The following is a 25,342-nucleotide window of genomic DNA, read 5'->3' as shown; positions in this document are numbered from 1 at the left end:
ATTCTGTACATTAATTAATGTATGAGTTTTTCAACACCTATTGACAAAATTAATGAAAATAATTACCAAAATAAAAATCAATCAAAATTTAAAAACAAACAACTAAATTTCAATGGTGCTGCCATCTGTTGATGAAATTATAAAAATAAATTTTAGCTTTTTCTAGAAGAGTGTTGTCTCGACCCGAGTGGTATAGTTTATGCAACGAGACAACCTCAAAGGGAGGTTGGTTGAAGTTTGGTCAAAATAATTTGACACTAAAAGTTAATAATTACAATTAATCCAGGTTCGTGTTTTATTGTTTTGAAAATAAACTTGCATTATTAAACCATAGATAAATTTTCAATTAATTAACCTTTTTGTTCAAAATATATTAGGATATCCGGCTATACGGAGTTATTAAGAATAAAATAACGTGTTCTGCTAAATTACGATATCATGGCGGTTCCCACGGCCGGTGTAGGTAAGGCTAAATTTTTATATAAAATATTAATATTTCATTTTTGTATTCTCGCGTATGAATAAACTTTAATTACTTCTATTAAATTACAGATCTAAATTTGAAATAAAAAAATTGAATGAAATGAAAATGGCAATTAATTGTTTGATAAATTTTATTATTAACGTTTTAACTTTACAAATATGTCTATCTGTAGTTAGTGTATACACATCTTATTGTTGGAATATTTAACCGAGTCATATTTAATGCAAATGGAATTAATTTAATAGTTGTTTGTTATGCAATTACATTAAGAATTTACTTTAAAATTTAAAAATTGTCAGAAAATTATAAAATTATTGACACGTTAATAAATTTTTATTTAATTGATTCAGGGAATTTATGAATTATTTTTGTTTATTCGTTTTATCTAGTGGTTCCTAGAAATTTCCGTCTATTGGAAGAATTGGAGCAGGGACAAAAAGGTGTTGGAGATGGTACAATTAGTTGGGGATTAGAAAATGATGATGACATGACTCTAACTCATTGGACCGGAATGATTATCGGACCACCTAGGGTAATTTTTTATTGATCAATTTTTCATTGATTATTTTTAATGAAAATTTACTCCGAAAAATGCAATTAAAAAAAAATATATATATATATATATATATATATATATATATATATATATATATATATATATATATATATATATATATTTTTTGTTTTAATTTCTAGACACCGTATGAGAATAGAATGTACAGTTTAAAAATTGATTGCGGGGCAAGATACCCAGATGATGCACCGAGTGTAAGGTTTTTAAGTAGAATCAACATGAATTGTATCAACAGCAACACTGGAGCGGTAAATTTTTTTTTTTAATTTCTCAAAATTCTCCAGCATATTTTTAAATATTATCAATAATCGTAGAACAACCTTAATTCGTTGTTGAAAGAAAAAATTTTAATTTAAAGTTCGATAAAAAAATTAATATTTTATTAATTTTTTCCGGGGAGGTAAAATTAATTTTTTTTTTTTTAATATTAATTTATTCAGATTATAAATTAAAACGATTCTTTTATTTTGATCAAAAGGTGGATAATCGCAGTGTGCCTATGTTGGTCAAATGGCAACGAGAATACACAATTAAAACAGTTTTGCAGGAGCTCCGTCGTTTAATGACGTTGAAAGAGAATATGAAACTATCCCAACCACCTGAGGGAAGTACTTTTTAGCCTAGCCACAACAACAATTTGTATCTTCCTTTTTACTGCGGCAAGAGGCAGCATCAAGGTGTACCAAATAAATAAATCCTACTCTTACTATTATTTTATTATAATTATTATAATTAATTAATTAATATTATTATAATTACTACTATTATTTCTATCTCTAATATTATTATTATTTGGTGGCCTTTTTCCCCTTGGAATAAAAAGGACAGAAACAATATAAGTTAAGTATACTGTAATTCAGGCACATAAATACATACACGTAGACATTTAAAAGTGAAAAAGTCATACTTTTTTTTTTTTTTTTGTGTTTAAATTAATTATAGCTGTCTTTCAAAATTGAAGTGTTATAAAGAAATAAGATTGTGGCTGCTATGATGAATATTTTTCAGCCGAAATCAATTTCAATTTAATTAATTCTCAAACAAATTATGTCATTTTTATTGGAAAAAAACTTCAACTTTAGAATTTTATTGATCGCATAATTAATTTTTAATTTAGTGCTAATGAATTACAATTTTCTTTTTTATTAATTATGTCAATCTTTATGCATTTCCTTTAAGCTATTTTCTGTAAAATTGTAATTATAGAATCAACAATGCGATTATCAGTAAATATGCTATTTGTATATTAATTAAATGGAATAACAAATTGGCTTATTAGTTTTAAAATTTTTACCCTTCCTTGTTAATTCATATTATTTTAATTCAACTAATTAAAAATAATTGAAATTTGGGTAGAAGAAATTTTAATTAATCAGTCATCAAGTGATTATTTTAAATGAGATTAAAATTAATTATATCATCGGAAAATAATTAACTGCTTTTGTAACAGCTTCATATATTAATTAAAAATTAAAAAAAAAAAAAAAATGATAATGCATATGCTTAAAAATATTGAATATTTACTTTGTGATAGTACTAAGCATGGAGACGACATATGTGGCCTCCACGATGCTAAGACAAGATTTTTTTTTTTCTTTATATTTCTCAGTGTTTAAAAATGAAGTTGGAGATTAAAAAATAAATAAAACTCAATAAGACGTAATAATAAATTATTTGAAAAATATTGTAAAATTAAATTCAACCGATATCCTACTTGATTAAATATCTTATGATGAAACTTGATATTATATATTTATAATATTTGTAGCCATAAATAAATAAATGAATAATAAAGTTAATATTAATAATAATTATTTTTAACATTTTTAATTTTTTAAATAATTTGTAATATGTGAAATAAAATATTAATTTAACAAGGAACCCATCATTGATAAGCATGAAAGAGGATATAGGAGTAACTTTGATTTCCTCAGTATGAAGTTTAAGACAAAAAAAAAAAAAAAAATTATAAAAAAATGAATAAATTTTTTTTTCAACGATTTATTAAAGATGATGATGTCACTGTTGGCATCTATGTACATTGTACGAATTCAATCATACGGTGTGAATTGACAGCTGAGTTATTGAGAGTTAAATTATGTCACCAGTGGCATATTAATACCATACTCTTAATAACTTCAAGCATAATTTTAATTAGATAATACCATCGTTAAAACGTTTACGTTTTTGAATCAGCTTATATTATCAAAACTACGTATTCATTAAATTAAACCAATAAATATTGATGGCGTTATCGATTGCTAAACCGTTCATATAATAAGTAAGTTATTTTTCGAGCTAAGTTGTTTTAAATTGAGTTAATATTATATTTATTTAGTTATTTGTTTATGTGATTTTTTACTACTGCGGTTTGTTTTTAGGGATGAATGCTAATTTAGTAGATTTGACAGTTGTCCACTTGTGTCTCTTCATCCAGTAACATCCAACTATCAGTATTATACCAACTGCGAGAGTCTGTAAGTAAAATTAATTTAAATTTAGGTTTATTATTACATGTTAAAATTATGAATGTAAAGTTTTGGTTTTAATTTAACTCAATTACCTTTATAGACAAATATTTTCGTTCATCGTGCTCAGGATTTGATGTCCACATAAGGAAAGTGGTTACATCTTTAGCAATTTGAGATGTTGTTGCTGGAGTTCCATCTTCGTATTCAATTACTTCATCGTAGATGGGCTAAGTTGCAAAAAGTAAATGATAATTTTTATTTAATAAATTATTTATAATGGAAAGAAAAGAAAAAGTAATAAATGAGAATTTTCTTACCGGAGCCATACCAATAGCACCTCCAGAGAAGTAGGGATTAAAGTATTGACCTTCTCGAAGTGGTATTCCGGCAGGCGGATCACAGAATCCAGTCAACAATGAAAATACGTAATTCTGGAATGGGAAAAAAAAAAAAAAAAAAAAATGGCATTATTGAACAATATATATCGGGAAAAAAATTAATTGATTTAGTAAAAGACTTTTATCCAAAAATTATAAAACAAAAATAAAAATTATATTAATTTTTTTTTAATAAAATTAAATAGTGATAAATTTACCTCCCCATTATGTCTTCCGTTAATAATGTACGAAAGATCTGGTGGATAGGCTCCGTTGTTAGCAGCGCGAGCTGCTTCTTCATTTGGATAAGGATTAGGAATATAATCTGATGGCTTTCCTGGCCGCATGAAATACTCTCCTTTGTCATTAGGACCATCTTTGATCTATTAAATTGAATAAATTATATTAGACATGAACTTAATCAATCAATTCATGAAAATAAATTATATTAATAACGCACCTGATATTCTTCAGCTATAGCTTTAACTTCTTCTTCTGTATGCGTCACATTAATAAGATGACGGAAAGCGACGAATTTCAAACTATGACAAGCTGAGCAAACATTTTTGTAAACTTCCCATCCTCGCCTCATACTGAAAAATTATTGATGCATTGTAGATTAAAATAAAATAATTATTTAATCATTTGATTGAATTTGGTAAATAATGAAAAATTACCTTGCATGATCGAGGGAATTTACAAAACCTTCCCAACTCCAGGGGTAGTGTGGAGGATGAGCAATCATTTCAAATGCTTTAACTGACTGCTCTAATGAATAAATTAATGCTCCAACACCTCCAACGGCTACACCCAAACATGAGACCATCTGCAGCACAAAAATATATGAAGATTATTAGTGAAAAAATTCATTGGAAGGATTTTTAATTTTTTTTAAATATTTTTTAATTACTTACCGCCTTCCGACCTCTGGACCAGTCTTTAACTGTCGAGAATTGACTAGCCTGTAAAATTCAAGTCTTGTGTTAATTTCTCGCTCCAAAATAAAAATTTTTTTAGAATTTTATAGCAATTTAATTATTATAAAAAAAATTAAATTAAAAAGTTTCACATGTAAAAATTAATAAAAATTACAAGTGAAAATTTTTAGAAGCATATTTTTATTGCAATAGATTTATTAAAAAAATTTTTAAAATTAACAGCTGATTGCTAATTTCAGTATTATGATATTATTTATAAAATTTTAAGTTAAAAATGTATAAATATATGGTACAAATTTTAACATGACATGTAGCGGTGTAATCCTAGGGCCAGTACAAAATAATGATGGCAGATCTCTGTTTTTACTACGAATAACTATTACATAACAATGATGAAATAATTATCAAAATTCATTTGTTAATGTTTATAGCCATATCAAGTAATAATAAAGAATTTAGGCCAATTAAAAAATACCATTAAGGTTTAAAATAATCTATAAAACGATGTTATAATACCCACGAGACATGTTAGTTCTAATGATAGGGTCAAAATTATTCCTACAGTTAATAACTTTTTTTTTGACAATGATGTTAGGGGAAAAAATTACGTTAATAATTAAGATTATTTTTACGAATTATTTACACTCTAAAAAAATTTACCTGGTTAAATAGACTTCCATTGTTAGATTTTAAAAATCCAGATCGACAAATACGTCCAAGCGATGCCGCCATGTTGGCCAGAGGTGCAATTGTGAAAAGAACGCAGTCAAATTAAAAATTTTTATCGGTGAAATCAGTTTAATTAAAAAACAATAAAAATCATTCAGAATAATTTAAAAAAATTTTTTAACTTATTTCATATAAATTTATTACTCCAATTATTTAATCTAATAAATTATCAATTGACTAATCACTATCACCAACTTTACTTTAAAAAAATGTGAGTAAATATTATTTTGTTCATCAATATCAATTAGTAATTTAAAAATAATCATAAAAACTTTTTTAAATAAAACAAACAATTTTTTTTCACAAAATTGAATGATGATAAAAATAATTAGATTGATATTATTATTTAAATAAAAAATGTGCAGGTATTTTGAATCGCTTGGAGCAAACGCCTTTTTGACAACTCTCAAGTGTTGGCATGATTGATAACAACGACACAGGCGGACACAGAACTCACAGTTACAGTACAGTGCATTTAGCTTTAGCAGCAAAGCATATTGGCCATTGCTGTCGGCTTGTTCACTTGGTCAAATAGTATCGCGAGTTCAACAACGATACATACTAATTTAACAATCGAAGAATAAATAATAATTCGTCAAGATGAGTGCTGGAATGCCGGAGCTTGGTTCTAAGATCAGCTTAATATCAAAAGCTGATATTCGTTACGAAGGAAGACTTTTTACCGTAGATCCTAAAGAATGCACAATCGCTCTCGCAAACGGTGAGTTTTTTTGTAACAGTATCTTTTCAAGATGGAGTACAAATTGTAAGCATCATTGTTCCATTTTTTTCGCTCGTTTTATTCATAACTAATTTTAATTTACACATTTTTACACATTTTTATTTTTATTTCAGCGATCCTTATTTATTATTTTATCAAAATCAAGTTCATGGCCATTAAATTTTTTTCTATTGATTTTTTATTCCCAATTAATGTATTATACCGTTCATTAATGATTCCAACAAATAACCAAATTTAACTGCTATGAAAAAAATTATTATCTTAATTTACCGCTGCTATCATATTATTTTTTTTTGCTAATTTTTATTATTTCAAATTTTCAGCAATTGTATTTTTTTTTTTTTTTTTTTTTTTTTTTTTTTTTTTAGAGAAAAAAATCATATTTTATATATTTACAAGTATTTTTAAATAACACAATAATTTGATAAATTATAATATATATATATATATATATATATATATATATATATATATATATGTATAAAAATAATTTATAAAAAATTTTATATCTAGAAGTTTCGAAAGAAAATTATCAATGTCCTGGAATTTCACATTAAAATGAGTTTTTTTTTTTTTTTGTCGGTAGTGTATGTTATCATCGCGCTCTAGCAACAGTTAGCTAACGTAAACGAATTAATATTTGTTGTTTACATTCTTTCCCTTCTTAACAAAAAAAAATTTCATAATACCTGTTCATTGATGAACTTAGTTAAAATCTTTGGATGACTCATCAATTTTAATCTGTAATTCTTGCTATTCTTAAATTCTTATTTCTGAATAAAAATTACTTAACACATTAAATTAAACCTGTATTTTTAACATTACAGTGCGATCTTTTGGGACGGAAGATCGGGATACGCAATTTCCGGTTGCTCCTCAAAATCAAATTTATGAGTATATTCTCTTCAGAGGATCTGACATTAAAGACATCCGAGTTGTCAATAATGTCAACACTATTCCCAACGACCCAGCGATCGTTCAGGTAAATCATAGTTACTAGAATTGGAATAAGATGTTAATAGAAAAATGAATAAAAAATTTTATTTGCTACTTATTTTATAGATGACCGTTCAACCTACGATGAACCAGCAGTCCTATCAACCTCAGCCTGGTTATGGACATCCAATGATGGGCCAGATGCCTCCAATGGCTGGCCAATACGGACCACCGTACAGCATTACAATGGGAGCTATGGGTCCAGTGATGACGATGCCTCCAGTCAGAGATCCTCGAGGAAACATTAATAAACCTTCAAGTGAGTTGACCTCAGGACCTGTCGATTCCAACGTCATCAATATCCCCAATACACTGCCGACGGCCAACGTCAAGCCGTTGACAAAAGATCAATCTCTTGAAGATGGTAAACTGTTTTTGCTATGAACACTCTCGTCTGCCAATGACGCATGTCTTCATTTGCTGCTTATTAGCCGCATCTCGAGTACTTTTTATTTGCTTTCTATTAGCATGGTGCAAACAAGGTTTTTTTTTTTAACTCTAATAATTTGCTTTAATATGCCTATTGCTTTTCCTTAATTAACTTAACTTTTAAACATTATTTTGCATACAAATTTTTATCTGTAATAATTATTTAAATTACAGTCTACCAAGAGTACACTTTAATATTTATTTTTTTTTACACTATCAATTATCATCTTTTATGACATTATACACTTCCATTGCCATTATTTATAAAATTGGTGTAGTTAAATGTCGTAAATAATTAAACGTTCTTGCTAGTACTATATTAAAATCTGATGCATGAGAATATAAGTTAAAATTCTTTTCAACTCAATATTTAAATATTTCACTATATGCTTTTTCAAATTCTTTGCTTTGAAACCATTTTTTTCTTTATATATGTCTTGAATTATTATTATTTAGTTTTCTGTTTTATGTTTTATAATTTTACAAATTTCTACTACAAAACAAAAAAAATTTCAATTTTTGAAATCAGAAGTGCATTGTCGTGTTACAAACCAAATAGCAACAACAGTTGAAACTTTTCAAATTGTCATTACAAATAATAATTATGATTATTTTTTTTTATATTTATCGACTTTAATATCTTTAATGTTAATAAAAATATTAACTATTTTAGGTGTTATGGATCTGATTAGTGGGTCACGATCAACGACTCCAACATCTTCGCTTCTGAACAGAAAGAGTCCAACAATCGATCAAGGGACTCAGGTAGGACATCAGCCAAAACAAGGCAGTGGAAGAGCTATTGAGAAACCGAACAACCGAAACGTACAATCTCAACATCGTGACACGTAAGACTGAATTTAATTACGAAAGTTTAGTTTTATTTAAATATATTTCTTGAGTATTTTTGTTGAAAATTTCGGAATAAAAATTTTTTTTAGACAAAGCCGTCGAAGTGGCAGTGGAATGTCCCATTACAGTGATGGAAAACGTGACGGAAGTACTCACGACAATCAGATGCACAATCAGAGACATTCTCGAGGGTCTCAAGGGTCTCATGGACCTCAAGGTGCCCACGGACCTCCTGGTGGACGCACAGGCAATCGCGGTGGCTGGGTTCCACGCGGTAATGTTTCCCGTGGTCGCGGACGAGGAGGTCGTGGCGGTGCTTTTCCTCAAAATCAACAGGGTAACACTGGCAGTAAACCCAAGAATACTTTGAAATTCGACAATGACTACGACTTTGAGCAAGCCAATACCCAATTCGAAGAACTTAGGTAAGCTTTTATTTGCATTACTATTTATTACTTATCACAAATCATCATTAAAGATAACGCATGATTTGTGCCGGATTTGTTTCAATGTTTAAGTGAAACGATGAATGTGGATATCATGCGAAATAAAATAAGTATGTTTATTAAAACCATCGTTTAATCGCTGACGTTTGGCTTACGCAACATACTTACAATTTTTATTTATTTACTTATTATTTTTTTTTTTTTAACAAATTTTTATTAAGCATAAATTAATTTATTGATTAGATCCCGGTTAGCCAAAACAAAAATTGATGCTGGCACAGAGAATGAGAAAAAAGATGACAGTGGAAATGAGACTGGAGCCGGTGAAGGAGAACCTGAAGAGGAAACTGATGTTGTTCACTATGATAAAGCTAAGTCGTTCTTTGATAACATTAGCTGTGAAGCCGTGGAGAGAAGTAAAGGGTTAGTATTTTTCTAACAGTATTTTTTTAATTCTTTTGTAAATTAAATAAATTTATAGTTAAAACTTGAATTTATTTACCGCATTTCATATAAATGCTAACTGATAACGGCTATAAATAACTCGAAACAAAATGTAAACTTGAATAATTTTTATTCAACTGCTGAATGTTGTTTTATTTGAATAAATTCACTGAAATATTGATTATCAGATTTTAATTATTTTTAAGTAAAAGTTAATTGTTTTTTTTTATAAGAATTTTTTTTTTTTTTTTTTTTTTTTTTTTTTTTTTTTTTTGACAGAAGATCTCAACGTACGGATTGGCGAACCGAGCGTAAGTTGAATACAGAAACATTTGGAGTATCATCAACAAGACGTGGTGGCTTTCGCGGTCGAGGCTACTATAATCGTGGAATGGGTGGAGCATATCGTGGTAACAATAACGGAGCTGGTGGTCAGATGGGAGGAATGAACCCTGGATCAGGTGGATACCGTGGTAATTATCGAGGAAACCGCGGTAACAATCCTACTAATCGCAATAAACGAGGGCAAAATCAAGGTAGTAACGGCGGACAAAATGGTCCTATTAATAATCAAAGTACAAGTCAATCTCAGAATCGACTTGTTACTGGTACTGCGTAAAAGTGCTTCATTATATAAATATTTATATATATATCTCCCCTGAACCCACTAGAATGATAACGAATCACTATAATAGGATTAAAATTACAATTATACATAAACAACGCGATACTTTATAAGTATTTACTTAGTTTAAGATTTTTACTGTATATGCGGTACCATAAGAACCAAACAAGATTAAGAAAATGATCGAGAGTAAATGAATAAATTTTCAACCGTACTTCGATATAGTAATGAGTAATGTATATTAAATGCGATTACAAGAATCACTTGGATATTACGATCAAGTATAAATAACTTAGTATTCTATAAATTTGAGTAAAATTATAAATATCATTTAAAATACTACTAAGAGTACGGTTGTTAACCGCGACAGAAATGCATTAAATTTCGTACATTCATAAATACTATTTTTTTTATTACTATTAATACTATCGGGTTAGTTTTGTTATATTTTATTTTTTTGGTTTTGTCATAATGCAAAATATTTTGAATAGTCTCAAATAATTAAATGAGGAGTGAAAAGGGTTTTTGGGGAGAAGTTATACAATATAAAATATACGAATAAATTTATTCTTCGCTTTTTTAAGTTGTAAAAATACGAAAAAGTAAAAAAAAAAAAAAAATAAGAGTAAAAATAAAAAATTCCAATGAGAAAAAAAATGATAATAAGGTACTGAAAAGAAGCAGATTTGGTCTAACTATCCTGAAAGTATATTAGGAGAAAAATTCAGGCATAATAAAATAATAAACAGTATATGTATATAGTATCATATATTTGTTGAAAAAAAGAAAGTGTATCAATTGCTGGAAATATTAAAGTGTTGTTGGATTGTATCCGCTTGGACGGAAGTTGAGGGATTATTTTATTGCCAAATGGATTGTTATCAATCAAATCTGTCTTCCTTATTTCTCAATAAGTAATTTTCAACTATTTTGAATAATGTAATTTTAAGTTATCGAGTAACTAAATAATGAATAATTTAATACGAATTATTTGACGCTGTAACACGCTGTTCTTTCGTATAAATACTGTTGATAAAAAAAAAAAAATACAATGCTCGTGATCATTTAATATTGGTTGCTTATCGTGAATTAGCGTGTACTAACGTAATGTATGTGATCATTGACCGGGTGAAACTACAAGTTGGTAATGCATTTTCTTTCGGAAAATTAATGTCTCATGTTACTTACATATATTTATTAATATATGTAATATGTAACAGTAAATGTAAAATAGAATACGTATAAATAAATTTAAAAAATAAAAATTGATAAACACAAAAATTATAAATAAGAATGCTATTAACAGTGTGTCGTGATAGTAAATTTTCGAACTTGTGCCGTGTAGGGTGTTACTAAAAATTGATGGCCAATAAGTAAATGAACTAAGATAAAATATGGCTTTATAAAGAATCGGAAAGGAAAAAAAAAAAAAAAAAAAAAAAAGTAATTTATTTACAATTATCTAAACGTGGAAAGAAATTCTATAAAATAAATAATTTTTTTTTTTAAGCCAAAAATAATAAAAGCAAATGAGTTTATTATTACAAATTATAAACATTGAATTGTTATGATGGAAAAAAAATAAAACCCTCAAACAAAATTTATTTGAGCATTAATGACTACGAGCAAATAAAACGAATAGATGATTTGAAAAACAAACACATTGTAAAAATTGCCGAGAATAACTGTAACTATTTGCAAACGTTACTTTTATATATTTACTGTAGGGTTTTGAGTTTTTTTTTTTTTTTTTGAACCGACAAAGTATGTGTGAGTTTATATGAATCTCACGCTGTTTTGAATTACGATTTTTAAATAGAAATGAAAGTGAATAATGTACGATGATGATCATTAGACAATTTAAAAAATATGTTTATTATAATAATTATTAATCAATTGTTAATGAGTGTTATTTTTTTATAGACTCCAATCGAGTCTCATTATCTTAAATATGTAATGCCTACACGTTGAATATAGAAATAAATTTCTCCCATTCACTTTAAGTTATTTAACTGGATTATAATTTACTGTCGAATAGTAAAATTATTAAGTTTACGTCATTTAATCAAGGAGTATTGTACTAACATAAATTGTATAATTTGACAATTGTCAGTACAATTTGAATTTTGGTAAAGTGAAGCTATAAATGAAACTTAGAAAAAAAAAATTGTTGATAATTTCTCTTCGTATAAAATTATTAGAGCAGCATGAGCTATTATTGACAATTGTGTTTTTTTTTTTTTTTTTTTTTTTGTACAGTTAAAATTGTGATTCATAATGGTGAATAATAATGGAATGAAAAGAAAAAAAATTGTCAAATTCTATATTTATTTTTTTTTCTTCGAAATTTATTTTATAATTTCTCTCAGTACTATTTACAATAATCCATACTCTACTTTTTATACATTTCTTATTATAAATATAAGTTTTTATTCAGTCTAAAATGATATCATTGAAGAATTCATTTTGTTCACTCATTCTGTAATTTAATAAATGTGTAAAATAATTTCTCACTTATATTTAATTTTATGCACTTTAAAGCAATGCTCTTAAATGCTTATCTTAGCTAAAAAAAAAATAATTCCTATAAATTTAAGCACAACTCGTAAGTCCTGATCTTATGTTATTATCATAAATTCTAAGTTCTTTCATCGGTCGTCCTTTTATCGTTGGATGACTCAGTGTGGGGATGAAATTATTTTTGTAGCTTCTTTTTAGAGATTGATAATGAGGTATTACTACTTCATACGGTGTATTGCCGTTGTCAATAACCCATATACTACCGGATTCACCACACTTCAGGATTGTCATCAAACCTTTCGCTACTATGTAAGGCCTGTAATTGAGAAAAAAAATTTTTTTTTAAGTCATATTCATTTAATTAATATTTTTGACCACATTTAAATATTCATTTAAATATACTTACGTTTGAATCGACAGGTTCTCAAGATTCTTAACAAAATCTGCCTTCATAATTCTTGAAGATAATCTATTTGGGCTATTTATTGTGAGTGCTGTCTCAGTAAGTCCCGGACAAAGCGCCAACACTCGTACTCCAGTTCTTTCATAATGATAAGGTGCCTATAAAATAATCACCATATTATTAATCACATTGATTATCTATTATTTTTTAATTTTTTCTATTATCGAAAAAAAAATCTTACACCAAGAGATTTTGAGAGTCCAATCATTGCTGATTTAGTTGCCGTATACACTGGAAGTTGAGCTGTTGTTTTAAAATCAAAATGTTGACCGATATTTACGAGAACTCCTCCGTTGTAACCTTGATCCTTACCCATAAATTGTAATGCAATATTTGCAACAAATAACATCCCACTCTAAAAATAAAAAATGATCAATTACTATTAGTCAGTGTATTTTTAATGGTTAATTTTTATAGAATCTAAAAGATCAATATTACAACTTACAATATTTATTGCGATTTCTCTTTCCCATCGTCGTTCGTCCAAAATACCAGCATTATTTACTACGATATCAATACTATCCATTGATGTTGTAAGTTGAGTAAAGGCATCTGGAACAGCAAAATAGTAATATTAAAAATTAATTAAAGTAATTAAACTATAAATTTATTTATTAAAATTAAAATTAAAATAATTACCAAGTATTTGTGAATAATTAGAGGTGTCAGCATTTATAAAAATTATTTTTTCTGCTCCATAGGTCTTAGTTACTGCTTTAACAGCTTGCTCACCGGCTGTGGTATCTATGTCGATGATGGCAATTTTCTAGAGTAAATAATATTTATTAAAAGAAGAAACTAATTAAACCCTTGAACATAATTATGTATATATTTGTATGAAAATTAATTTAGCAGATCTGCTAAGTTAATTTCCATCTAACTTAAATGTCACATATTTTATTTGTTCGACAAACCTTGGCACCATGTTCGAGAAAGTGATTAACAAAGGAATACCCCAATCCGGAAGATCCACCAGTTATAACAACATTTTTACCACACACAATACCCTTTATAATTTCGAGCTCTTTTGCTTTTTCTTCAGCAGATGCACGGCGGCTTTTACGATCCGGAAAATCGGCTAAAATAATTTTTAATAATTATTTAATGCTACTAAATAATTAGGTAAACATTTATGAAACTGAAGTTAGCAGACGTTTAAAAATTTTTTATTTTTTTTATTGATTAAATTAAAACTAAAAAGATATTTATAAAAAATTGCACTTATAATTTTTCAAGTTTTTTACATGTGACATTTTTTTTTAATTGTTTAATTGAAATTTCTTCAGTAAAAAATTTATAAAAATTTTTAAATGTTGGCTAACTTCATTTTCATAAAAATTTTATTGAATAATTTAACTTACCCATTTTAAATTATTAAAAGAATATTGAAAAACTAAATTCTTTTTCTTTCAGTCTTTTAACTCAGACTAATTGTTAAGAACAAACTTCTCAGTGAGTCGAGTTGAGAGAATTAAACTAAACTTATGACCACAGACGAAGTTTATATTTATATATATTGGAAAAGCAACGTAATTAGTTCCATGCGCCACAGCGTGTACATCCCTTCCTATATTACGAAAAAAAAAAAAAAATAAAAAAAAGTCAGCTAATCTGTCGCGACACGCGCAGATTTAAGAGAGGAGAGTTCAATTCTTTTAAAAATCTACATTGATAACTATTTTCAGGTTAAGACAATGATATAAAATTTTATATTTTTATAACACTTGCAATTTTCACATTTTTAAATTTATCATACTTCTAGATCAATTTTCCGTGAACTCAATAGATTATAAAGTATTATGCACAATTATTTTAATTTAATTGCTGATTTTTGTTCATGATCTTTGATTGTAAAAATGAAAAATTGCATCCTGCTTAAGCACAAAACATAAAAGTTATTTCTAGTGACTGATAGTGAACTCAAAGTTCATTATTGAACTGCTTCTAACTGCTATAAGCAATCTCGATGCTTCTTTGCGTGCACTTACACAATAAAATACATAATAATTATTTATTTCTACGGCTTGTGTATCTTCTTAGTACAAAAGGTGAAGAAAGATCAAGAAAAATGTATAAAACGTCAGCTTTTTATCGGGCACGCGACTTTCCTTCTCGATTAGAAATCAATCTTGGCACGAGGGCATTTGACTGATACCAAGAAATGCGGGAAGGACATGATATTAATTAAACCAATAAGAATCATTTCAAAAGTCATGATAATTTAATTTGATATTATTTTCAAATTAGTTTCAGCATTTTTACATAACTTGATATATAACGTTTGTATTATTTTCTAACCTCAACTTGACAATTTTTTAATTTTTTTAACAAATATAAATTTTCTCCAAAAAATTATTTTTAAAAAATTGTATTTTTAGTTTTTTAAATTTCTAAATGTCAATTTTTTTTTACTGTAATTTATTTGTTATAAAAATTCTTAAAATTATCAACTATCTGCTAGGTTAATTTTTATACTTTAATTTATATATAAAATTTCGAGAGGATTCGCTGATAAAAATTACAAAAAAAAAAAAAAAAAAAAAAAAAAAAATTTACAAGTTTAAGATTTAATTCTTATAATGAGTATCATTAAACTTTAGACACCACAATTTTTCTCAGATAATTTTATCGTCTTGAGATAATTTTCAAATAATAATTACATATATAAATATTTAGATATTATATAATATTTATTTTTATTTTTAAATTTATGACTTTTAAAACCTAATTTAAAGTTCCGTAAGTTATATGAATAATTAGATATAAAAAATATAAATAATTTAATGATATTCTTCCGCAAAGATAAACCATTTTTATTCAATTAATTTGACTAAGATACAACAGACATTATTATAATATTTATAATAGGAATAATTAATTTTTATTTAAGATAAATTTCAAAAACTTGATGATTCTTCTTCTTTTGATTTATGAGGAAGAACGTCGGGAAGTTGCACTTCGTAAATAGGATTATTGTCTTCACTTATCCAAATGCTTCCATTTTGTGCGCATCTTATCACATATACTAAACCATGGGCTACTGTTTCAACTCTAAAAATCAAATTTAAAATCATAAGAATAAATTAATCTTTTAATATTAAAGTTAACTCATTTTTATTCATATCAGAATTACTTTTGGGGATGAACTGTTGCATATTTGGCCTCGGTGACTTCCGAATCATTATTTGGGTGTTTTTCACTCGGATAATCCTGGACTTTCGATAATCCAGGACAAAGTACAACAACTTTAACTCCTGTTCTCTTGAAATGATAAGGTTGCTGAAAATAAATTGTTTGTTGATTATTTTAAGATTTAATTAGTTAATTAAATTATTAATAAAATGTTAATGATGAATTCAATTACTGAAAATGAGCGGCTAAAACTGATAACCGCTTGTTTCGCAGTAGAGTAAACGGAGAGTTGTGGTACAGATTCAAGACCAAAAATTGATGCAACATTAACGATAATTCCTCCTTTACTGCCCATATCTTTTCCCATTTGTTGTACCCCAAGTAGACTACTACGAATTACTGTAGCCTATCAGAAAGACATGATAGATTATAATTTTTTAAAAAATTAAGAATACCGATAATATTTATCAACGCTTACAATATTAACGTCAACTGCTTTTGTTATGTCGACTTCATTGAAGAGATCTGCATTGTTAATAAGAATTTCTAGTCCTCCAAGATAATTCACTGCTTCTTTGAATATTCCTATTTAAAAAAATAAATCTTAAATAATCAATGAATTAATTAAATTTTTACGTAACGACACAAATAATAAAAAAAAATACTTACTATCTAATTCGTTACTCTTCGATACATCGCTGTTGTAGTGTGTAACTCGTTGTTCACCGAATTCATGATTTAATTCATTTATTGGTGATACTTTATTCTCATCAATCTCTCGGTCTCCAATCATCACAATTTTCTAATGAATTTTCAAAAAATTTTAATTAAGTACAATGATTAATAAATAATACTAAAATATTAATCACTAAAAACTCACTTCAGCACCATTTCTTAGTAGTTCACGGCAAAAGGCTATTCCTAAGCGATTAACAGTTCCTATAATAATCCCTTTTTTGTCCTTTATTTGCATTTTGAATTAAAAAAATTTTTTTGCAAATAAATAAATTAAATAAAATTTTATTAAAGTCAATCGCCTCGTACGAGTGACGCTTAAGTACTGTGATATTGTTCAGATTTGTTTTCTTACTAACATGATCCTTGACCTATCTTGTTTTCATTTCAGTTACATTACGATTGGTAAATATTACAATTTTTAACATATATTGGCTTGAGTAAATTTCAGTTATTTTTGAATGTTCTAAAAATCATTTTAAAAATATACAATTTTTCTAATATGAATATTTCTTCTTCTTACAACTTCTTACAACGCCTGTGAAGATTGAAAAAAAAAATTTTATTCTGAATTATAAATTGCATTATATAATTCTCATTTAATTCTGAGTTACAAGATGATTAATGTTGACCTAATATTAAAATATTAAAATTAAAATGTTGCGTTTGTTAGATAATTTTTAATTTTAAATATACTTACAGAATGACGCATTTTACAATTAAAATTTTTTTAACAAATTAATTACAATAAAAAAAGGTTTCTAAAAATTTTCATTACATTTTCGCTACAATTCTATGGTCCTCCAGTAATGTTTAATATTTCTGAAAAAAACTATCGTAATTATGAAAATCAAATGAAATAATAATAAACATTTCATTTACTAATTGTGATGTATTTATTTTATTAAATTAAAATATATCGTCTAAGATTACAATTAAACAGTAAAAAAAATTCAACTATATAAACTCAAAGTGTACAAAGTAAACAGCGTTGAGTATATACTTTTTAATAATCGTAAAAAGTATGAGAATTATCATTTCTTATATTTTCATATTTCAAGTATTTTGTATAACAATTTTAATATCTATATTATTAAACATTTATTTTAATAAACTAACTATTTTTACTTGTTTTAAAGTAATTTTACTATTTTTTAAGTACAAAACTTACTTAAGATATATACAATTAAAAATCAGAAAGCTTCTAAAAATTTATGCAAAACAAATTTTGATTCTTTTTGTTTTTTTTGAACGTGTTTCTCTTAAGCCATCAATAATTTCATATAACAATTCGTTTTTGGCTAACGTTAATTTTTTGTACTCGTCTTGCATCTCAATAGTCTTTATATTTTCAATAATGAATTTTAAGGTCATTTTACGTAATTTGAGGGCATTATTTTTTTCAGCTTCACAAATAATACGAATAGCGTTCTCTACGCTAATAAAACGAAAAATAGTTGGCCCACAGAAATTCTGTAATTTAGTTATCTTGAATTGTTCGGCAACACTCAATAGTCTTAACGCAAGCTCGCAATTATTTTCAGCTAACGTATTACCAGCATACAAAAATCTTAATGCCTCTTTCATAACATCCGGTTCAACATTCTCAATAATCATACGATCTATTCTGTTATTTGACTGAAACTCCTTTAAAAAAACGGGACTGTGAGCAGCGAGAATTATTTTATGACATGTAATTTCTTCTCCACCAACAATTAATTTCATGTCATTCAATGTATTTGTCACATAAAACATAGAATAATCTTTGTTTATATTGATTAATGATGAAGGTATAGATTTATCTGTAAAGCCTAACCAAATTATTTTGCAACTAATAATCATAGATGAGGTAAATTTACTATCTTTTAGCACCTCCAGCTTGTGATTTTCAATCCAGTCATGAACAATAGCAGAATATTGTCTGGATTTGTTTACAAATACTTGAAAAATAACAGTGCCAGGCTTAGTAATATAATCCTTTCTTATATCAATCAAAATGTTTTTATCTCCAGCAGCGTACTCGACTTTTAATGTGATTAAACAATAATCAAGGGCTTTCATAAAGTATTGAGTAGAACCAAAGTAATCTACAGAGCCATCAATCTTGCAGTCATATTTTATGGTATTACCGTCAACATAGTTTGCAATCATCTTTACTTGTTTGTTTAAGCTGTAAATTAATATATAGTGTGTTAATGGATTTTAATTTAATGAGATTAAAATTAACCGACGTTTAAAAATTTTAGATTTTTTTTTTATCAATTAAATTAGAACAAAAAAAAAAAATTTTTACTAAATTGCACGTTTAATTGAATAAATTTCACATGTAGAAAGTTTTAAAAATTAATTTTTTTTTAATTATTTTTTCAATTAATTTATTTTAAATAATTTCTTCAATAAAAAAAATTCTAAAAATTTTTAAATGTCGGTTAACTTTATTGTCATAGGAATTTATTTGGTTAACAGATATAAACTCTAATCATAGACTGTTTACCACACAGAATAGAATAAATATTACCTTTATTGCTGATTAACATTTAAAATGCTTCTACCTATAAATTATTATTTTTTAATTAGTATTATTGAAAAAAAAATTTAATAATTAAACAACTCCGATATGTGGGAAGTAATGAATCAGTTTTTTAGGTTGTTATCATTACTTCTCTCATATATACATACTTTGTTTTCACTTCACAATAATTGTCGCGGCATTCATAGACGATAGATCACGAAGATAATCGATCCATTACGAATGTTAAAATTGTAACGGTTGAATATTCTTCTGTGAGTGTTTTTTAATTATAAAAAAAATTTAATAATTTTGGAATATTGTTAATAAAATATAAGAATTAATAATACTGAAGTGAGCGGTTAGCTGTCAATTTAAAAAATTTTTTTAACAAATCAATTACAATAAAAAAATTCTTCCAAAAATTTTCACTTGTAATTTTTATTAATTTGCACATGTGAAACTTTTTAATTAAATTTTTTTTTTTTAATGATCACATAATTAGCATAATTAACATAATTATTTAAAGTGTGAGTAACATAACCATCTACATTATCAACATAGAATTTAACTGCATTTTTTCTGTCACCTAAACATCATAACCGTCTTTTTACGAGAAATAAACCATATTCTATAATATTTTCTGTCATGTCAGTAGTGGTTTATATATATAGTGGTTTGTATTCATCATGGCTTCCGCGGGTTGGAAATCAATTGAATTAAATTTAGATATTTTATGTTTGTTGTACTCAAGCCCCTAATATTATAAACTTAACCAGTTCGCCCGTATTAATTTAATATTTTAATTTAATATATTGAGTTTTAATCAGTGAAACAAAAGAACTTATGTAATTATTATGCTTAATTAAATATTTTCACTTTATTCGGTTATTTTTTGTTTTCTATTTGTCATTTTTATTAAACACATAACAATCATGATAAGTTATAGTTATAATTAATAATTAATAATAGTATATTTTTATAAATTGCAGGATGAATTCCTGTGAAGAATCAGAATCATCTGTTTGTGATACTCTAGATCTGAGTAGTCAAGGACTTAAGAAATTAAGTCGGTGTCCATCAGACGCAGATATTAATACTTTAATCGTAGACGATAATGAACTTCAAAGACTTGACAATCTTGATACTTACCACAGAATTACAAAGGTTTGTACAAATTTGAGCGATTTTGTACAATATTTTCTTGCTATTAAATTTTTATTTAATTAGATTTTAAAAATACTGATGAATAATTTTTTTTAGCTCTCTATTGTACGTAATCAGCTTTTACGAATGTATGGAGTATCAAAATTATGTAATTTAGTTACACTAAATTTGGCTAACAATGGAATTTTAACAATCGAAGGCATCAAAGATATGCCAAATTTAACAACTCTGTGTTTAGCTGGGAATAATATTAAAGTATACTTCACATCACTTAATTTTTCAATTAATATTAAAAAATTCAATACTAATTGCCTAAAATATTTTTTTTTCTCATATTTTTTCAGTCCATTGAGCATCTGCATACTAATACAAAATTACAACACCTGGATTTATCTGAAAATAGTATCAGTCATATTTCTGATATTTCCTATCTTAAAAATTTAAAAGTATGAATTAACAACTCTTATTTTTTTTAATTTATCGTAATTAATATATATTTATTTCAGGAGTTATTTTTACACAATAATCGCATAATAACGTTACGGCAATCTGAAAGATATTTGCCAACATGCTTAGAAACTCTAACATTAGCTAACAATAATATTACAGATTTAAATGAAATGTCTCATCTCAGTGGATTGACGAACCTTATTAATTTTTCTATTGCTAATAATCCTTGTGTTAGTTCTACAGGTAATAGTATGTATCCTTTTTTTTTAATTTTTTATGCAACATATATTTATTTTAAATAGTTAATCACTGATACTGGACTTGCAGAAGATCTCTAGTTTGTAGCCTAGATAAAATATTTAAATTTATTTAATCACAATATTTATAGACACACATACTAGATAATGTTTCTTAACTAAATAGTTTATAGTGGTTTTGATTATCGTCCATTTGTCATCAATTGGTGTATGAGTCTCAAGTCAATCGATGGATATGCTGTAGATCCGATTGAAAGGTAAGACTCATTACTCATTAATAATAATAGATTTATGATTTCACTTATTCAGTTACTTGCACTGTAAATAAAAAAAACACTAAGACCTTAATAATTTTTTAATAACAGTATTGATTCACGTACAGGCTCCTTGCATTATGAGAATACTAAAAAAAAAAATATAATTACATATTTTTGTAAATAATTATTTTGTTAAATATCAGTACTGTTCTTTAAAAATTAATAAATTATATTTATACTTGTCAAAAAAATTTATAAACTGACCCATTCAGTTTAAAAGCTGAATGGCTTTATTCTCAAGGACGAGGCAGACAATTTCGTGTTGGTGAGCATTCATTACTTACTCAATATTTAGCATCTGTTTGTCCATTATCGGGTGAGTGCCTTGAGAATGAGACGGACAGAAAGCTTAGATTAATATTGAGTAAAGCGCAGCATCATCAACAACAACTCAATCAGCAAAGTGACACCAGTACTGTTCATGGTATGATACAATCTCCGGTAGCTAGACGAAGATTAGGACCTAATCGTACTAGCTCACCGAGACGTCCAAGTAAGTTTATTACTCAAGCTGTTTTTATTATTATTATTATTATTATTATTATTATTTTAATCAAAAATGAAAGAAATAAAAATAAAATGCAATTAGTTGTAAAAATAAATAGATATAGGATTGATTACTGAGGCGATTATTTGGCTCTTGTTATTTTTTCAAAGTCAATTAAGAGCGTGAGTTAAATGAATAAACGTCCAGTAATTATATAATTTTGTTCACTCATAGCACCCATTTTTGCAATCCACGAAGATAAATACTTACAATCAGCAAAATTTTTCAAGTCAAAATACTGCGTCTGCCCGTCACGATGCAAAGGTATCTCCGAAATTAAAGACGATTTTTTTTTTTTATTATTGTTTAAAATAATTAAAATCAACATCATCCCACAATTAAATTCTTATTCTGCTGAAATAATTTTGGAGTTTATATCCTGTTGCTTCTTTCGGCTTCTAGAGTTAATAAAACGTTTGATTAGAGTGATTAAGTATTAATACATTATTAGATAGTTTTGAAATAGAACAATAATTTTTTTATTTGAGTAAACGTACTTAGGCATCAGGTAAATTATCATTTGCAAGCTTCGGCTGACGGTACTAGCGTAATTTCTCCTATGCATATTAATAAATTATTATTAAAAAAAAAAAAATAATATTTTAAATCCTCAAATAGCTTCTATTTTATTAGGTTCTTCATGTAATTCTATGCGACTGAGATCACCAGATCGAATGGTAGCCAGTTGTCACACTGATACTATGATATCGTCTTGTCATGGAACTCTAGCTGATAACCATGAATTACTGATGACTCAAAGTCTTGATCCAAATATGTTGTGCAATACTTTTAATAACAAATCCAAAGAATCCGGATTAAAAGACATCGAAGGTAATATTAATTATACGTTATTAAATTTTTTAGAGATTAGCTCGTATAAATTTTGTTTTATTGTTGTAATAGAAACTTCAAGTCCTTTACAAGCAGCAACGAAACTAGTACCTGTGCCAGAATCATTGATGAGCCCAGATTTTCGGCCGCCTTCTGGTCTCTCGCGAATTCTTCCAAAAACTCCACCGTCTCGACTTAACTCACCAATACAGACAATTGTACCTGTTAAGATTAACAACGAAAATAATTCAAAAGCCATTACAGCAAGCAATTTATCAAATATTGTTGCTGCTAAAACTAGTGTGGGAGTACTAAAAGCAAATTCTCTTATGAAAAGTAATTCAGCGTCTAACTGTGTAGCAGGAAAAACAAATATTGCTAAACCTATTACGACAAATACCAATGGTAAATGTCCACAGGCTGTAAAAATAAATAATTATGTGCAAAGTAAAATATCAACACCAAAAAGAAGTGCTAGAAATTCACCAAATTTGCTTAGAAATCCACAAAGAATGAAAGCTACAAATGACAAAATAAAAATTAATGATTTACAAAAGGGTAAATTTACAGGTAATGATAATACAGCAATGAGTAGTGATGAAGATAGTGAAATTTGTCAAGTAAAATTGAATAATATTCGACACAGAGCCATTCAAAGACGCCAGGAGGATACAAATAAAGCCGAAGATCAAGCTGAAAAGGCAGCTGTATGTATTCAAAGAATGTGGCGCGGTTATCATACACGTAATTTAAATAAAAAGGCTACAAATGTTTTAAAAACAATTGAAATGATGAGAACGAATAAGTACATACAAAAATTATCAACTGACATGGAGGCAACACGTACTGCTCTTGAAAGTGAACATAAATTACAATTGCTTCAGATGCAAGCTATAAATGCGCTGTGGAAAAAAGTTGTTAGCTTACAACCAGGTGGACGTGATGCAAATGAAATTAATAGTGGACAAGCAAACACTGATATTGTTACAAATCTTGCGCAGACTTGTAATTTATTGCACAGTCAGGTGCAACAATTACAAGATTCAATGACTGAGATAAAACGATGTATGTCAAATATGCAGACAAAAGTCGTGTTAGTTGACAATGGTGTTGGAACGCAAACAGAAATATCGGCAGTACACACTCCAGCTGGTGAGGAAAATTCATTTCCATATGGCAAACCATTAATAAGACCTCAGTCATTGTCCATACAACCGACAATACATGAAAGTGCGGAAAGTAAATCTTTCGCTACTAATCTTGTTGACAGTGTTCTTAAAAAAGTATCTCAATCAACAGATACAACGGATGATGAAGTCAATACTGATATACTTAATTCAAATTCGAATCCAGAATTATTGTCAGCTGATCATCAAGAAATGTTTAAAAGCTGTGAAGAAGTTGTTGAGGATGAGTTCAAAGAAATGGATGGTGATTTGGAAAAAGTAATTGAGAGTACAGATATTTGTGAAGAGACCATTTGTAAAGAGTTACATAATCTTATTGAAAATGAGAGTGGTCAAGAAAGTACTGTTGGAAGTGAAAAGGAAAATTCCTAATAAATTGCTAATAACAAAAACAATCGCTAATTTAATGATTCCGTTAATTACAAATTATAAATTCAAGTCTGAATGTAATTATATTTCACATAATAATAGTTTTATCGAGAGTCACTGTACATAAAACATTTAGAGTAATAACTCGTTAAATTATCAATATTAATTTTAAATAAGTTGATAAAAAAATACATCACGTGACAATTGACAGTGGAATAATAAAATAATAGTATGTCAATTTTTTTGAAGATTAAAAAAAGAGTGACTTAAATATTCGCCTTTTCAAAATATTTATCTAGAATAATGCGTAATTGATAAACAAATAAATATATGTAATCTAGTCCAAATAGTTTTCTTGCTGTCATTGACATTTATATAATTCTCTTATACTGTTTAGATAGTATTTTATTAGAATTAAGAAGTGGTGTAATTCACAATTATTTTTATGTTTATTATTCTATTGTTTCCGTTGTTAAAAGTATCATTATAACGCCTCAAGCATATAAGAAGCCCAAGTGACTATTTACTAGAATTTTTTTTTTTACTGTTTAATGTAATCACTATTTTAAAAATTTAGATAATTAATTATTAAGTAATCATACGTCTTTTTTTTTTAATTTTTTTTTTATCCTCTCTATAAGAGGTCATTAATATTATTTAATTTTTGACAGACCAAATAATTAAGTTAATAAAGTTTAATTTTAAGAAATTTAAAATACGTTTAACGAAACCACTAAGGATTCAAATTATT

General features: G+C 27.0%; 7 protein-coding genes across 11 annotated transcripts; 3 read left to right on the top strand and 4 right to left on the bottom strand.

Moving 5' to 3' along the window:
- Positions 1-149: 149 nt before the first annotated feature.
- On the top strand, positions 150-1,825 carry Uev1a (Ubiquitin-conjugating enzyme variant 1A). The gene is made up of 5 exons (XM_074254561.1): positions 150-286; positions 378-463; positions 874-1,016; positions 1,181-1,306; positions 1,537-1,825. The coding sequence occupies exons 2-5, from the start codon at positions 439-441 to the stop codon at positions 1,675-1,677; spliced, it is 435 nt and encodes a 144-aa protein (XP_074110662.1). The 5' UTR covers positions 150-286; positions 378-438; the 3' UTR covers positions 1,678-1,825.
- Positions 1,826-3,039: 1,214 nt separating this feature from the next.
- On the bottom strand, positions 3,040-5,774 carry Cyt-c1 (Cytochrome c1). Its single transcript, XM_074254560.1, has 8 exons — positions 5,505-5,774; positions 4,821-4,868; positions 4,584-4,732; positions 4,367-4,499; positions 4,125-4,289; positions 3,847-3,960; positions 3,622-3,756; positions 3,040-3,533 (listed from the first exon to the last, which is right to left on the bottom strand). The coding sequence occupies exons 1-8, from the start codon at positions 5,574-5,576 to the stop codon at positions 3,420-3,422; spliced, it is 930 nt and encodes a 309-aa protein (XP_074110661.1). The 5' UTR covers positions 5,577-5,774; the 3' UTR covers positions 3,040-3,419.
- Positions 5,775-6,057: 283 nt separating this feature from the next.
- On the top strand, positions 6,058-12,114 carry Tral (LSM14 family protein trailer hitch). Of its 3 annotated transcripts, none has more exons than XM_074254555.1 (7): positions 6,058-6,294; positions 7,143-7,297; positions 7,378-7,675; positions 8,414-8,588; positions 8,682-9,017; positions 9,282-9,461; positions 9,765-12,114. In XM_074254555.1, exons 1-7 carry the CDS (start codon positions 6,174-6,176, stop codon positions 10,099-10,101), a joined length of 1,602 nt encoding a protein of 533 aa, XP_074110656.1. In that variant the 5' UTR covers positions 6,058-6,173; the 3' UTR covers positions 10,102-12,114. The 3 variants fall into 3 exon arrangements, with proteins under 3 accessions (XP_074110656.1, XP_074110655.1, XP_074110657.1); XM_074254554.1 differs by having other exon boundaries at positions 6,059-6,294; positions 9,762-12,114; XM_074254556.1 differs by having other exon boundaries at positions 6,062-6,294; positions 7,378-7,570; positions 9,762-12,114.
- On the bottom strand, positions 11,837-14,651 carry LOC141534915 (15-hydroxyprostaglandin dehydrogenase [NAD(+)]-like). Its single transcript, XM_074254559.1, has 7 exons — positions 14,452-14,651; positions 14,005-14,168; positions 13,730-13,856; positions 13,536-13,642; positions 13,272-13,445; positions 13,034-13,188; positions 11,837-12,943 (listed from the first exon to the last, which is right to left on the bottom strand). The coding sequence occupies exons 1-7, from the start codon at positions 14,453-14,455 to the stop codon at positions 12,700-12,702; spliced, it is 975 nt and encodes a 324-aa protein (XP_074110660.1). The 5' UTR covers positions 14,456-14,651; the 3' UTR covers positions 11,837-12,699.
- Positions 14,652-15,879: 1,228 nt separating this feature from the next.
- Positions 15,880-17,272, bottom strand: LOC141534512 (15-hydroxyprostaglandin dehydrogenase [NAD(+)]-like). Its single transcript, XM_074253905.1, has 6 exons — positions 17,103-17,272; positions 16,892-17,024; positions 16,701-16,807; positions 16,455-16,628; positions 16,224-16,369; positions 15,880-16,141 (listed from the first exon to the last, which is right to left on the bottom strand). Exons 1-6 carry the CDS (start codon positions 17,193-17,195, stop codon positions 15,988-15,990), a joined length of 807 nt encoding a protein of 268 aa, XP_074110006.1. The 5' UTR covers positions 17,196-17,272; the 3' UTR covers positions 15,880-15,987.
- A 604-nt stretch (positions 17,273-17,876) lies between these two features.
- Positions 17,877-19,746, bottom strand: LOC141534803 (speckle-type POZ protein-like). The gene is made up of 3 exons (XM_074254379.1): positions 19,637-19,746; positions 19,476-19,509; positions 17,877-19,127 (listed from the first exon to the last, which is right to left on the bottom strand). The coding sequence occupies exon 3, from the start codon at positions 19,106-19,108 to the stop codon at positions 18,170-18,172; it is 939 nt and encodes a 312-aa protein (XP_074110480.1). The 5' UTR covers positions 19,109-19,127; positions 19,476-19,509; positions 19,637-19,746; the 3' UTR covers positions 17,877-18,169.
- Positions 19,747-20,134: 388 nt separating this feature from the next.
- On the top strand, positions 20,135-25,219 carry Cep97 (centrosomal protein 97kDa). Of its 3 annotated transcripts, XM_074253803.1 has the most exons (10): positions 20,135-20,314; positions 20,459-20,633; positions 20,730-20,888; positions 20,978-21,079; positions 21,140-21,336; positions 21,514-21,597; positions 21,870-22,150; positions 22,379-22,468; positions 22,838-23,035; positions 23,108-25,219. In XM_074253803.1, coding segments are annotated over exons 1-10 (2,775 nt in total). In that variant the 5' UTR covers positions 20,135-20,312; the 3' UTR covers positions 24,595-25,219. The 3 variants fall into 3 exon arrangements, with proteins under 3 accessions (XP_074109904.1, XP_074109905.1, XP_074109906.1); XM_074253804.1 differs by lacking the exon at positions 22,379-22,468 and having other exon boundaries at positions 22,823-23,035; XM_074253805.1 differs by lacking the exon at positions 22,379-22,468 and having other exon boundaries at positions 20,136-20,314.
- The last annotated feature ends 123 nt before the right edge of the window (positions 25,220-25,342 follow it).

Source organism: Cotesia typhae, unplaced genomic scaffold (assembly GCF_013202065.1).
Source record: "Cotesia typhae breed Kobodo isofemale line unplaced genomic scaffold, CoteBio_Ctyphae scaffold_13, whole genome shotgun sequence".
NCBI classification, from domain to species: domain Eukaryota; kingdom Metazoa; phylum Arthropoda; class Insecta; order Hymenoptera; family Braconidae; genus Cotesia; species Cotesia typhae.
This window is presented reverse-complemented; position numbering and strand designations above follow the sequence as displayed.